Raw genomic sequence first — 14,584 nt, forward strand, 5'->3', positions numbered from 1 at the left:
CCACAAGGGAATCCTCTATATTTCAGGTGAGAGAGCCAGTAGAAAGCAGCCTGTTTTCATATAGTTTAGCTGTTTTTTCTGGTGTCTTAATGTCACAGTCTAAGCCTGCACCTGCACCAGTAACATCCACAGCTCCAGTGTCCCTTTCCTGCTGCGTTAGCACAGCCTCACTGCCCTCCTGAATGGCAAGAATTATTTTCTTTCCAAAACATTAAAGGTGACATCACCTGCTTGCAATCCACACCCTTGCTCGCCTTTGACCTTGCAGTCCTGCCTAAATCCCAAAGCTTTGCTGTCTGAAAAGGTAAAGCAGGCTGCCAGAGTATCGGGGATGGGATTAAACCCTGGTATTAATCTGAATGGAAGATGTGGGACTAACCCTACTGCAGGGCTTTGTTAATCTGTATGGAAAGAAGTACAATGCAGGCTCTTCCCCTCCTACCCACTGAGCCTGCACAGCTCTAGCCCTACAAGGGATCCTCAGTCTGTACAGGGACCTTTGGTAGCTGGTACAGAATGTTTAACAAAGCAGGATGTGTTTAAACCCTTCAGGATATTCTTTAGCTTTTGTAGCTCCTAATTTGGACTTGAAATACAATCTTTGGTTTGCCTTAGGAAAAGCACTGTGTTGTTTTTGTTATTGCCTCTGCAGTTAAAACTCCTGGGCCAATCTGCCATCACTTCGTACACCGGTTAGGGCCAGCTGGGATCACCATACTGATCTTCTCCAGATCAACTGCAATCACACAGTTGCAGTGAAGGGCACTTCTCTGTGCTGGACTGCACACCTGAGGCCCCAAGGGCAGGGAAGGCAGCACATGGGCTGTCCTACCCAGACACGTACCCCACTGACAGCAGGCACGGGCAGCACAGATGTCTGTAAAGGAAGGATAATGGTTCAGCTGGGGGAGTGGATCAGGATCAGGCTCAGGCTCGGGTTCAAGTTCCTGCTTTGACTCAGGTGACCCACGGTGCCACAGGCAGCTCATTTAACTTCTGTTGGTCTCAATTCCTACCAGAGAAAAAGGACAAAATTGCCTCATAGAGCTTCAAATATACACTAGTGATCTAGGCTGGATAACACTATAGCCCTTGGGTACAAGATCTTCCCTACCTAGAGCTTTCATTTCCTTCTAAACTAGTTGGCTGATGTGATTTGGCCAGCCTACAGCACTGCCCATGCAAACTGGAAAATTAGGAGCATTACTTCAGTTCAAGATTTAAACACAAGCCCCAGGCAGTCAAAATGTCCATGCCCAGGTGAGCTGGGGCTCATGGCCATTCTGAAATATCATCTTCCTCATTTGCAAAGACTCTCTGCAGGCTTGGGATTCCACAGGCAGGCAGCTGGAGGCATCTACCCTCTCATAGCAGCACCTTCCTTCTGCCAGGAGCTGTTTATAATGCACCCCTGAAATACACAAGGAAGGGCCTAATACAGAGAAAAAGTTGACAACAGCGCTGGCAGATTGGCTCTGACCTGTTGGAGATCCAAATTTCAAAGAGCTTTGAGCACTTTTCTTTCAAACCACCATTTTGTGACTGCATGTGCTGGAAGCAGATTCCCTAATTAAAGCTGTTCCTGGTTACACTTGAAATGCCCCAAAAGCTTTATTCAAAAATCTTTTGTGGAAAAGATGTATTTACATAAAGAGCTGGAACTGTATGTTGGGTTTTTTCCTCTCTTTAAAATACCTAAGAAGCTCAAGTTTTAAATCTGACAATGCATCGGCTCTGCAGAATGGTGTGAAATATTAAACCTGAGCTTCTTAGGTACTTCAAAGAAAGGAAAGACTCAGCTCTGCTGATGTTTGCAGAAGGTTTGCTGGAGGTTGGATAGATTTTCAAGACTTCTACTTTCCTTCTAGGGGGCTTCTCTGGGGGTAAAACCTTACGGGACATGTACAGCTACCTCCCTCGCCTCCAACGCTGGATTAGCAACAGTGCCATGGCTTTTACTCGCTGTGATCACGGGATGGCTACAGTCAGGGACAGGATCTTTTGCATTGGAGGAAGGACACTAACAGGAGTAAGTTCATTTGCTTTTATAATCCCAAATGTGATCCTAAATGGGGTCTCTGTATTGCTAGACCCTGAATTTTATTCCAACAGGTTGATCAGTAATTTCATTGTTTGTGGTCTCTTGGTGGACTGGCACAGGTGCCAGTCAGGCCAATAAGCTTATGAAAACGTGCCTGCCGTTACAGTCGTGCGTTTTAGGAGCTGCCCTGTTGTCACACTCCACTTGCAGCACAAAGGCTGTTTAAAATAGAGAAAACCTTTGGTGGAGGAGCAGTCTGCTAACAGAAAAACCTAAGAGTAAAACTGGTCACGTACCTGCGCCAAACACACTGACCACCTGATCTCCCTCGTTGGAGCTGAGAGGTGGTGGAACACTGGCAGACGGGAAGAAGAATGGACTGCGGTGAGGACACTAGCCTAGATTTTAGGAAAGATGGGCTCAAGTCCTGGAATGCAAATGAAGTATCTTCAAACCTGGATTTCCCATCTCTGAAAGAGCTGCCCAGTCTTCTGGGGATGGCAAGCTGGGAAGAGACCTGCCAGGGACTGGAGGGCTCACTCTAGGAGAATCCCATTCCCTGAAGCCAAGAGAACCGAGTTTTCAAAGACTGTTTAGCAATTCCCATTTGAAAGTGTAAAGACTCAGGGCCTGGCCTGATTTTGCCGTGACGGGTATGGTTTCATTTGGAGGAATGCAGGTGTCTTAGAGGACTTAATTGCTCACTGAGGAAGGGATAGAAATCTATAAAGAGAAACTGCACATCAAGGCTGACATCAAATTCCTCCAGATGACACAAACACAGTTACTATCCACAATTCAGTGCAATGTAGCCCTCTTCAGATAATTTCCTTCATAATGTGTTAAATGGCCAGAGAGCAGCGGGACCTGGGCTGTGCCAGTTCCAGCAGGTCCCTGTGGCACCTTGCTCAGCTCACTCCTCTGACTTTCCAAGAAAGCTCCTTTCAAGCTGCGCTATTCTGGTATTTTATTCAGGGTTTTTTGAGGTTCTGATTGCTAAATGTGGATTGAAAATCTGGCACCTTGAGCCCCATGGTATTCAAACAGGTGTTGAGACACTGGTTTCCTTTATCAGGAACCAAGCGAGCCTGACGTGACAGTGATGCCCACTCGAGGCGTGATACGATGGGTGAGTGTTGATCTGGTTCTTTGCAGGCAGAGGAATGGATTCACGTCAACGAGACGGAGTATTATTGTCCTGTGAGCAATCAGTGGACAACGCTAACACTGTCCCCGTTCAACTGCTGCCAGTTCAGCATCACAGCCCATGAGTCCGTGCTCTACCTCACAGGAGGTGGGTCACTGCAGCACATGCAGAAAGAAGACAGTGTTTTCCTGTATTACACAGAGGGGCGGGTATGGAAGAAAGCCAGTCCCCTGCCTAAAGCTCTGGTGGATCATGCCTCTTGCATGCTTAAACTGGCCCAAGTGAACGCAGCTGGTGAGACAGGGAGAGGCACAACGTGCTCCTCCACGGGCAGGAAGAAGAAATCTACCCTCAGCTTGTTTATCACAAAGAAACAAGAGTCGCGCACTGCCTCAGGAAAGAAGTAGGATGCGAATACATTGAACAGATCTGACAGTATTTGCCAAGATATTAGTATTTTAACAACTCTTCTAGTCACCAGCTAAACATCTCTAGCAGTGATTTGGAATTGGTTCGTTTCTGACTTGGTGCCATCATGGTGACATGCATAATTTGCAAAAAAAAGAATTAGCTCCCAATCCTACTAAGCTGCATTAAACCCTTAAGAATTCCTTAAATCAATTTTTTATCATTCAGAACCTGTTTTTCTGAAGAATTATCACTGTGGAACTTATTTTTAATGAGCAACTTGAGAGGTTTTATAAGGAAGTCTTCATGAGAGCTTTGAATTCTATCTCTAATAATTTCCTTACAAACACTGCTGCCTGACAAATTAAGTACTCACAGAGATAAACATACAGGACGTATTTACAAGACTGTCTTGCCACTGGATTAAGACCATAAGGCACTGTGACACAGAACAGAAAACTTCCTTCAGTGAACATGCACTGAACCTGTGACTGCTTGAGCCAGAGTATGGGTATACTTTCAGAAAAGAACCAAGTACCACAGAAGTCCACACCTCATGAACAGTCAACAGGCTAATGGGCTGTGGTGGCTGAAAAACCTGACAAGGATAAGTGTGGAGAGGTGAGAGAATGAACCCATGGGCCACCACGGGACATCCTGATGGACAAAGCTAGTATGGGGCAAAATGTCCCAGTGGCAGATTGTAGTAGTACCAGCTCCCACGCTCCACAACCCACACAAGAACACAACAGCTCTACTTACAGGTGCTTCTAGAAAACAGGGTGTTAAATAAAAGACCGAACTGCTAATACTAACTCACCAACAAGAGCAGCCAGGCCTTGAATCGGGTCTGTGTGGGCAAGGATTTGTTCACAGCCGACCTGGACGAGACACATTACAGGCAAATTGCAGACAGGACAGTTAACAGTCTCTGCTTCATGGAATGAAAGATTCATTCCAATTATCACTTACACATTTTATGGTTCAGCACAAGAGCCTAATGCAACAGGTTTTGTGGTTTTTTTAACCGCCTTCTAGTAACAAAATGCATAGAAAGAGTGAGACAGGGCTGGGACAAACAGCTCCCTTACCAAGTTAAGCAGCTTTGCAAAGGCCGCAGTGATACACAACAGTTCCTCCTACAATCATAATATTTTAATGCCCTTCTCAAGTCAGGGTAGAATAATTATTTCCATTTGACAGGCTGTTAAACAGACCCTTGAAGGGAACTGGGTGCCCAGTGGAGCCAGAGGCAGCATCTCCTGAGTCCCAGTTCAGCATAGCCTGTAAGACCTCTTGCACAGTTATGCATTTTGCTCCAGGCAGGACTCAAACCATAAACGCTGCAAGGCCAGAGGCAAATAAAGTCCTGTTGGTGTGGTGTGATGTGATGCGAAAAGCACATCAGAGAAAAGCAGCATGAGGCTGACAGCACTCCAGAAGAAATCAAGAATTTCAGCAGCAACTGGTGGTCTGGGATCAAAGCTGGGACCTTTCAAAAGCAGCTGGTGTCTGAGAAGTCTTTGTAACCCCTTGAGAATCAGGCCCCTTTCTCACACTTTGCCATCTCCAGTTCTCTTGAAAGTTTACACTTTTCCAGTCCCACAGCATCAGACTTTTCTCAGCATTATACGCTGAGGTATTTTCCTGGGCAATACTTAGAAAGGAGCCTGTTTTAGGCCTCCATCCCTACCCATCAAGAAAAATACATCTATGAAAGTGTGTTGAGGTAGGTTACAACAAAACTACCTTTTTTTTAAAAAAGCTACAGGTTTTTAGCGTGTAAAAGCTGAAGTTGGCAGGCTTGCACCAGCCTTTGTGTCTAAGGTAAAGGCAGAGCAGGGTAGGAGTGGCTCCAGTAAACCCTCCCCAATGAGCTTACAGCTGTGCGTTTCCAACACAGCAGTCACCATCACAGAGAAGTTTAAAATGTGTGGATTTACTGTCAGAATAGAAGGGCTGCAACACCCACCACAACCTCCCCCTGCCACCACCACTGCTGCTGTGTGTCTGACAGTGTCCCAGGCTGTGCAGCCCCCTGCATGCCTGTCCCCAAGGTGCACATCAGAAACTGTGACTCTCACCAATGTCCTGGTACTCACCTTCACCGGATTGGCAGGGAGGTGACCCATGAAATCAGTTTTGTAGGGATAGTCCATCATGGCCATCATGGTGAAGGCATTTCTAGCAAACCCAAAAAGCTGATAAACATCCTCCTTGTTAGAGATCTTATTGCATGTGGCCATTTTGCTGCTGATTTCATCATAGGCTGCAGAAGGAAAATGAAAGGCACAAACTTCAACAGAGGAAAATAATACCAGGCTTCAGCATCTTGTTTCATTCAGGAGTAAGGAGATGCCGTAACACACAGATGAGGTTTCTAGTGGGAAGGACACTTTACATCTAAATTTACACACAGGTGGATGTTCAGGCACAGCCTTCCTGTGCAGCTCCAGGACCCCTCGCAAAGCCACTGACACCTCTTTGGGGAGGCCAGAGGAATCAGCACCTGCTGAGACTGAAGCAGTCCTGGCTGGCACAGTGAGAAGAGCAGCTTGGTACGAGCCTGTCCTCACTGGTTCCCTGCATGGCTGCCTCCTCCTCACTCCAGCAAGCTCCCTCCCCGGGTTTTAAGTGCCCTTGCCTCCCCAGGCGAGCTCTCATGCAGGAGAGCAGGGTACAGCATGCAGGTCCCAGTGGGATTCAAGAGCTGGAAGAACTGGCAGGAGGGGGAAAAAAGAAAAAAAAAAAAAAAGAAAAAAAAAGGGAGCTGGATGCATTTATAGTAAGAATTGCCAAGTGAGAATAGTCCTCACAAAGGACTCCTGAGACATACCTTCAAACTGCAGTGTGATCCAGAGAGATCAACTGGAGTCGGAAAATCTGTCTTTGAAGACATTCCTTCAAGATGCACTCATATTCCTTTGCATTTTTGCTGGGGAAAGCTGCTCCCTTCATTTTCATCCTCCACATTCTGGAGTCACAGTTCCTGTCTGTTCCCATCATATCCTACAGAGCCCAGCTGTCTTTCCTTGGAAACCCAAGGCCTGGAACCTGCCTCTGGATACTCACTTAAATAAGACCACCATATCTACCCTGCTGCAGAAAGCGTGGCCCCAGGCAGACCCCAAAGACCTTGAGTATTTAACAGTAATGTTTTTCCAGTTGTGACCCAAACCTACATGGGATTTTGGACCCCTGGCTCCTCTGGGCAATTCCAGGACCAGCTCCTGCAGCAATGCAGTGACAGCAGCCATCAGATGCACACAGCCCCTGCATGCAGCACCACAGACCAGCCAAGCCTTGAGACAGCCCAAGAACCCACCACAGCTGTTCCAGCACCATGCAGGGCTCCCAGGAGGTGCTGCATCAGCCCACGATACTTGGCGTACCTGGGAGACATTACAGGGATCTTCACTAGTCTCTGGCTTTGGCTTCACCTAACTGTCCAAAGCTGGAGGTGAAAAAGACTGTGATGGCTGCTTCAAGACCTAAACTGCCTTCCAAATATTTCTCAGATATGTTCAGTGGGCTGAGCCACGCAGCTGTCATACCCACCTAAACAGTTCTCAACAGTGTGGGTGTTGAGGACAAGGGTCTGGTGAAACATGAGGCTTTACCAGCATAAAATGCAGGTGTTTTGCACCTGCAGGTGTTTTTGCACTTTGGTGCAGACAAGATGGTTTCATTTAGACTGTCCAAGCCCCCACATAGATGCTTTCATTCTGGTGTCAGTTACTAATTTTAATGCAAACTGAAACTGTTCATTAAATCAAACATCAGTTGTGCAAGTAAAAAGAGGCAGCCAGGTGGGCATTTGCAGTGATTTAGCTGAACCAACTGAAGATCTAGCTGAAGTAAAATGGAATCAACGTTTTTCCTCATGGCTGGGACTGCCTGCTGGCGGCCCCTGGGAAGCCGTCTGCAGGGCTGTCTCTCCTTACCTCCACTCAAGCCCAGATCCTTAATCTGCTGGAAGGCTTTGCGGACAGCTGTGACACAGCCTGGGCTGGACTTCTGAAAATCCTGAAGAGACAGAAAAAACACGGGATTACAGTTGCACAGAGGAGATATGTGTGGAGGCGGCACTGAGAAGAACTGCCAGAAGTACCAGGAGATGACAAGGGTCACTGGCACACTGGTCAGAACTTCATCTTTGTCTCCAGGAGCAGCAACACCAGTGCTTCTGCCTTGTCCTCGAGACAACCAGCACATCCCAGCAGAAGCCAACAGTCTGCACAGCTCAGACCAAGCAGCAACTCTTTCACCAGGTCTCACTGGGATAAGCCATTAGACAAACACTTTGCACTTAATGAACACGAAGAAGCAAGAGGAGACACGTCTTGGCCAGGACAAGGGAAGAGGATGCCAGGCTGCTAGGCGGAGAAGTTTTTTGTTGTTTTCTTTTTTTATTTTTAAACACACAATACCATCCTTCCAGCTGCACTCTGTCTATGAGAAGGAGCCATGGAGATGTCAGTTATGCATGGAGGGCAGAGCACTCATTTGGGAACCAAGACCTGCTTTTCTTCTTAAGACCTGCCAGATGATTAAGAACACCACGTCCTTTTTCTTGGGAAAAGTGTTACTGATCCTGAAAAAGCACTTTAAGGTATGTTTGAAGAGCTGTGGCTGGTTATGCTGGTGGAACAAGTTCTGTCACTGAAGGCTCTAGCAACCCAAACCATTTCTCTTCTGCCAGCTTGTAAGGCAGTTTGAGATATGCTGGTAACCAGTGCCTTGTAATAATAAGAATTATTAGGGCTCTTTTAAGGTCCCTTTACCCAGCTAGAGCAATGGTTCAGTAACCACAAATCACTAGCTAAGCATTTTTCTTACAAAGACCCAACCTCAGCTAAAACCAGATTTAGGACCTTTCTTTTATTCCTACCTCTGCCTTTGTCTGATCCTTGGGTTTAGAGAAATCACTATAGGGTTTTCCATAGTTTACCTGGGCATCCCTATAGGGTTTCCAGATCTCCTTCTGGATGTGCTTATTGATCTTCATCTATTAATGGCTCTAATTGGAGTGTGGGGACAGATTGGCCTGGGACAGAGAAGCAGGTCTGCTCTGGCTGCCATGATGGCTGAGCTCCCCGGTAGATAACGCTGGGCTGCTGCAGCGCATGCAAAGGAACCACCACCCATCCCAGTTCTCCGCTGCAGACCCTTATGGACCTGGGAACAATTCAGCTGAGCCATGGCAGCGGCAGGAGGCATCACAGCTGTTCCAAGGAAAGCTGTTCCCCCTCCTGACTGCCAGCTTTACTCTTTTGAATCCCACCTAATGCAGATCTCTGACCTGCGGGCCCCTGCAGCAGTGACCCTTCGGGAAGCATACACGTGGCTGTATGGCAGTGTTCAGAGCTGCAGGCAGGGCAGTTGGCATATAGAACCTTACTTCTGCAAAATCAACTTTCTCCAATTTGCTCACTTCCCCTGTGAGCTGGAGGCTTATGAAGTGAGCTGGAAAAGCTCACTAGCAGTCACAGAGAAAGCTGCTTTGAGACAATGCACTTTGACTCACGGGAAGAGAGAGCTCCCGCAATGATTCATGAAAGGTTTGTGCCTTCATTAGTACTAACAGCTCTCAGGAGTGTTCTTTCAGCAAGAAGAGCAATTGAACTCAGATTTCAGATGCACAGATTGCTTTTATGCAAACACACTGAAGGTGGAAGGAATTACTTTGAAAACAACACAAAGTGCTTCTTTAGGATCTCAGCCCAGAGTTCGGCTTACTGCTGCAGAGAGAATAGATTTTAAAATGAATTGGAAAGTTTTTTTCACAGGAAAAGGTCAAAAACCTAATTTCAGGGGTGTGTAATGACTCACAGCATATTCACAGCTGAAACAAGACAGAGCTATCAGCTGAACAGGGCTCCTGAGAAGGAATTACTTTCAACCAGGAAAGAATTCCCACTGCAGGGCCTGTTAGATGATTAAGCGGTATTTCATTATTTGCTTTAAAATGTATAATTTTAAGAAAAGATGTCTTTTATTCTCTTATACACTTATGAGTTTCAAATGCTATTGTGTTTATTTTCATATGATAGTCTTTTCTTTACACTTACTGGCAATGCTGTCTGTCCTGTAAATCTCTGCATTGCAGTAAGGTTTTCATATACGTAAATAAGAGCAAAAAGACCACAAGTTTCATACACAGGTACTTCATGCAAAGCAATGTGTCACCCAGAAATTCATGTCAAAAAAGAGGCAAAACAGACACCATCACAAGATTTCACTACTACCAGGTAGCACATTTCTTTCCTTATAAACTAAATGTAAGACAGTTCTAAGTGATACCACCTTCCTATGGGTCCTGTGTCCTCAAAATATGAAAACCACATTTAAATTTTGATTTTAAGTGAACCCAGGACACCATGCATCTTATTAGTTAGTGAAATGAAGATTTCCAAGTTCTTCATTTAAATGCAACAATCTTGGGACTAATGAACTGCTGTGAATTGATATCAATGCAAAATACAGCATTTTGGGAGAAGGTTTGAAGAATAAATTGTCCAAAGGGGGTTGAGCCAGGCACAAAGGAAAACTCTGAGGCTGTAATATGGTCAAGTCACTAGAAATGGGAAAATAAATTCTTAGTGGTACTACAGGTGCTAGAACCAAGTTGTGCTGCTCATCAGAGCACCACCTTTGGTCCCTGAGCTGCCCCAGCAAAGGCAGCGCTCGGCCATCCCATCTGCTGCTTTCCCTTGTGAGTTCCCATTTAACTGCATTCCCAGCCCAGCACTGATGCTATGAAGACAGATGTCTGTTTAAACACATAAAAAAAGAAAAATATCCAGCCTTCTTAAAGGAATAATGTTCCTGAAAAGAGATGCTACTTACTGCTGTTACATCTCTGAAGAATTGGGTGGGGTCTCCAAGCCCAGCCACAGACAACAGAGGAGCACTGGCAGCTAATGCTCCAGCCACAATGTTTGGGTATTTCATCCTCATGTAGGCACTCAGCATTCCTCCATAGCTGCCACAGGAGAGACAAAAGAGTTATTTCCTTTAACAGACAGCTTATAATGTAGTAACTCAAAAGTTCAGGCTGGCATTCACAGGCTCACCTAACCCAAGGCAACAAGAAGCTTATGGACACCTAGTAGATGCCATCCTCATGTAAAAAGATCCAGTTAAGGTCCATGAGCAGCACACAGTGTATTCTTACTGGTCTGTCCCCAAACACTCACACCAGCTCCAGTGGGAACACAGCAACCCAGTTTGTTTCTGCAGCCAAATGTAAATCCTGCCTCAGTATTTAACTCTGCACCATCCTGAGTGTGTCCTGACAGCTTCAGCGCAGACCCAGGCACTTTGGGGAAGGACTTCTGCTAGGAAGCAAGGAGCAACCAAGCAGCAGGTTGCAGACCAGAATTATAAAGGAGGCTACAGTGAAAATGACTGGATGCTGTTAAAGAAACTACGTTTAATGAAAAGCTGGGTGGACAGCTTTATATTTTATCAATTATTGGGGTTTTTTATTTCCAGTGTAAAAGGTTCTGATTCTGCAGAAGGAATTTCCCATTTTCTGCTCTTCTGGCTGATGTACATTGAAGATGCCTAGAAACATCCAGTCAGTGGTGCTTCTCCAACACGATCATGAATCAAGACTAGCTCTTGATGGAAGAGCTGACTGGGGCCAGGTGATGAGCTCTTGAGAGCTCAGGCACAGGCACATCTGCTCTCTATCATATAGCTTAAAGCTCTGCCTTTAGAACTTGCTTAAGAGCCAACGATATCTATGAGAACAGCATGACTGTGGCTGAGAAAGGATGCAGAGGAGGGAAGGAGCACACACAACCTTTACCTGCCTCCAAAAGCAATGACAGGGCAGTCTGCAGCACCGTACTGCTGCTTAAGCTCAGTAATTAGCACTGCATAGTCAGCGAGGGCTTGTTCCACCGTAAGCAGTCCAGTCTTCTTCAGCTGTGTTGACTCAAGTCCAAATGGAAGAGACTTCCCATAGTACCTCTGAAAGGAAAGAGATACACTGCGGAAATGCTGGTGTCAAGGTCTGGGTCTTCTCTGTTCTCACCATAGAACTGGGATAGGCGTGCTCCAATGGGAAGTGATAACAGAGCACGTGGTGTCCTCAAACTTGTTTGTAACTGAGGAAGTGCTTTGTCTCCTGCAACTGATAAACAGGGACCTTCAGGACGTATCCTCTAAAGGATGGACAGTCATGACAAGCTACTTCAGTGGGTGCCAAGTGGGCTGTTGGCATGCGCCTCTCTCCTGAAGTCCCCAGCTGGAAAATGGAACAGGGTAATCTCTTCATGCATAAATTGAGGAATAGGAGATTTAATAGAGTAGTGTGGGAAAGGTTGGCTTGGGACTTCACAGGCTAGAGAGATTAAATATTATCCCAACAAAATAACTCTCTAGTCCAGTGTGGAGTTCAAGGCCTGTGGAAACTACTTACAAAAGCACCGGTCTAAAGCAAATACACCGTGGCATAGGTTTTACCAAAGCAGTAGTCTGTATCCTGGATTGCTGATGTGCATAATAAAAAAAATTCAGAAGCCATGGTTAAGAAAAGAACAGCTGCTCTCATGAGGAGCAGGTATACTTCAGCTTCATGGCAAGAGATTATTTTTCCAGACTTGCAGAAACCTGAATTTGGTAATAGTGAACAGAACAAGGCTCTACAGTATGCATAATGACTAAACTACTCACTATGCTTAATGACTAAAATACTCACATGCTCAGCAAAAATCACAAGTGCTTGTTGTTCCTCTGCTAATTCAAATATGAAGTCAGAGTTCTGAGCAAAAGTCCAGATGTCACCTTCATTGCCAGTATAGAAAAAGATGGGTCCAAATCCTTTCTTCCAGAACTTCGCTGAGTGAGACAATTGACAGAAGCAAATTAAAAAAAAAAAAAAAAACAACAAAACCAAAACCAAGCAACACAACCACTAGCATGAAATTACTCTCCTTTTGGTACATTTGGGCATGAGCTTAACAAGGAAGAATTCTGTGAACAGGCCCCAAGCTGGAGAATAAAGGTGTTAAAAAGGCCAGGCTACAGAAATCTCTCATTTGAGTGAGGGTAAATAAGAGCTTCCATGCAATCAGCACATGGCCTGGAACTTCCACTTCTGCCTGAAAATCCCTAAAATCTCAGTTCTGCAAGGCATTTGGAAATAGCTGCTCCTCAAAAGAGCGATTTCCCATTTATATACCCTTTTCAGACCAACTCATCCCAAAACATTTGCACAGATCACTTTTCCCACAAAATGGATGTTAGGGAATCGCCTGCATATTTCTGCTGCTCCTGCTGTGATGTATAAGCAACAGCTAACCTATAAATCATATATCATGGAATGGTTTGGGTTGGAAGGGACCTTCAAAGATCATCCAGTTCAAAACCTCTTCCATAGGCAGGGACATCTTCCACTAGACCAGGCTGCTCAAAGCCGTGTCCAGCCCAACTGTGAACACTTCCAGGGAGGGAACATCCACAGCTTCTTTGGGCAACCTCATCCAGTATCTGACCATCCTCATAATAAAAATTTTCTTCCTTACATCTAGTCTAAATCTCCCCTCTTTCAGTTTAAAACCATTGCCCCTTGTCCTGTCACTGCAGGCCCTGGTAAAAAGTCTCTCTCCATCTTTCTTATGAGCTCCCTTTGTACATTGTACTCCCCAGAGTCTTCTCTTCCCCAGGCTGAACAACCCCAATTCTCTCAGCCTTTCTCCATAGCAGAGGTGTTCCAGTCCTCTGACCATTTTCATGGCCTCCTCTGGACCTGCTGCAACAGGTCCATGTCTTGCACAGGGGTCTCCAAAGCTGGACACAGTGCTGCAGGGGGGGCTCACCAGAACAGATTAGAGAGGGAGAATCATCTCCCTTGACCTGCTACCCACGCTGCTGGGGATGCAGCCCAGCATATACTGATGAGGACATGCTGATATGTGTGTAATACACACACACACACACACAGAGACATATATCTCTCTCATCTGATATATCATATATATATATATGATGATATATGAACATAATGTGCTTCATCCTCTGATGTGTTTATAACTGAAGGCAAATTGTGACTGGCAGGACAAGCTGACCTATGATGTCACTACTTGCTTGTCTAACCAACAGTTGCTTTAATGCTTGCTAACTTGAATAAACATTTGGTTTTAACTTAGTCTTAAATTGCACAGGAATTCAGAGGGTTAATAAATAGCTTTCTTCAACATCAGACCTCAGAGTCAGTTAAATGTTGATTTCAACACATTGCCACATCACCCAAAGGGATCCTTCAACAGCGGTTGTCCTGTGGAGCTGCTGCAGCATGTCACACAAGGCTGTTCCCATTAACAGACAGGCTGAAATCTAATTCTTGGCATTCTTAACACAGACTTGCCAAAGCAGGATTTGGCTTGGAAATGGGTTTGAAATCTTTTGTTAGCGAAACTGCTGCTCTTTGTTAACAAAGAAGCCAATTCTCTTCCCATGTTGCATTTGCTTTGGGTATCAGGTAGGAGGCTGAAGTGCTGTCCTTACTCTGGCTTTTCTTCTGATATGCTTCATGACTCCGGGAGTAAACAGCCATTCACAGGAGCCAAAACCAAAGCAGACAGGTTGCTTAAAAAAGTATTTATTTTTAGACTGAAATCCTGGAGACCTGCCAGCTAACCTCAAGACAGTCAGATGCCTGGTTGTGAAATAATAGTCTCCTTCAAGTTCTTGCTGATAATCTGAAAAGTCTTAGATTGCACAAGAAACAGTAGAGGGGAATGGAACTACTCACAGGAATTTTGAGTAAGAAACTATTTGTAAACCAGCAGAACTGCAATGTTAATGTTTTTTTTTTCTCATAAATATTATTCAGTTCTGCCCAGGACACACAGATAAAACATAACGCTTTAAAAATAAAAGAAACAGAAGTTATGCAATGCTTTAAACTAGGTGATCACAGAATCACAGAATGGTGGGGGTTGGAAGGGACCTCTGGAGATCATCCAGTCCAACCC

The 14,584-nt window shown here is 45.3% G+C and overlaps 1 protein-coding gene across 1 annotated transcript in view; it reads right to left on the minus strand.

The window, feature by feature from the left end:
* DPP7 (dipeptidyl peptidase 7) overlaps positions 1-12,446 on the minus strand; it is a gene marked incomplete at its 5' end in the record, with an annotated part of 18,283 nt that extends 5,837 nt beyond the window's left edge. Inside the window, 6 exons of the mRNA XM_010170424.1 lie at positions 4,417-4,477; positions 5,699-5,865; positions 7,541-7,622; positions 10,446-10,581; positions 11,413-11,576; positions 12,307-12,446. Of these exons, the coding sequence (XP_010168726.1) occupies positions 4,417-4,477; positions 5,699-5,865; positions 7,541-7,622; positions 10,446-10,581; positions 11,413-11,576; positions 12,307-12,446 (750 nt within the window). The remainder of the gene's footprint in view (positions 1-4,416; positions 4,478-5,698; positions 5,866-7,540; positions 7,623-10,445; positions 10,582-11,412; positions 11,577-12,306) is intronic.
* Positions 12,447-14,584: the final 2,138 nt, after the last annotated feature.

Source organism: Antrostomus carolinensis, unplaced genomic scaffold (assembly GCF_000700745.2).
Source record: "Antrostomus carolinensis isolate BGI_N321 unplaced genomic scaffold, ASM70074v2 scaffold24110, whole genome shotgun sequence".
NCBI classification, from domain to species: Eukaryota; Metazoa; Chordata; class Aves; order Caprimulgiformes; family Caprimulgidae; genus Antrostomus; species Antrostomus carolinensis.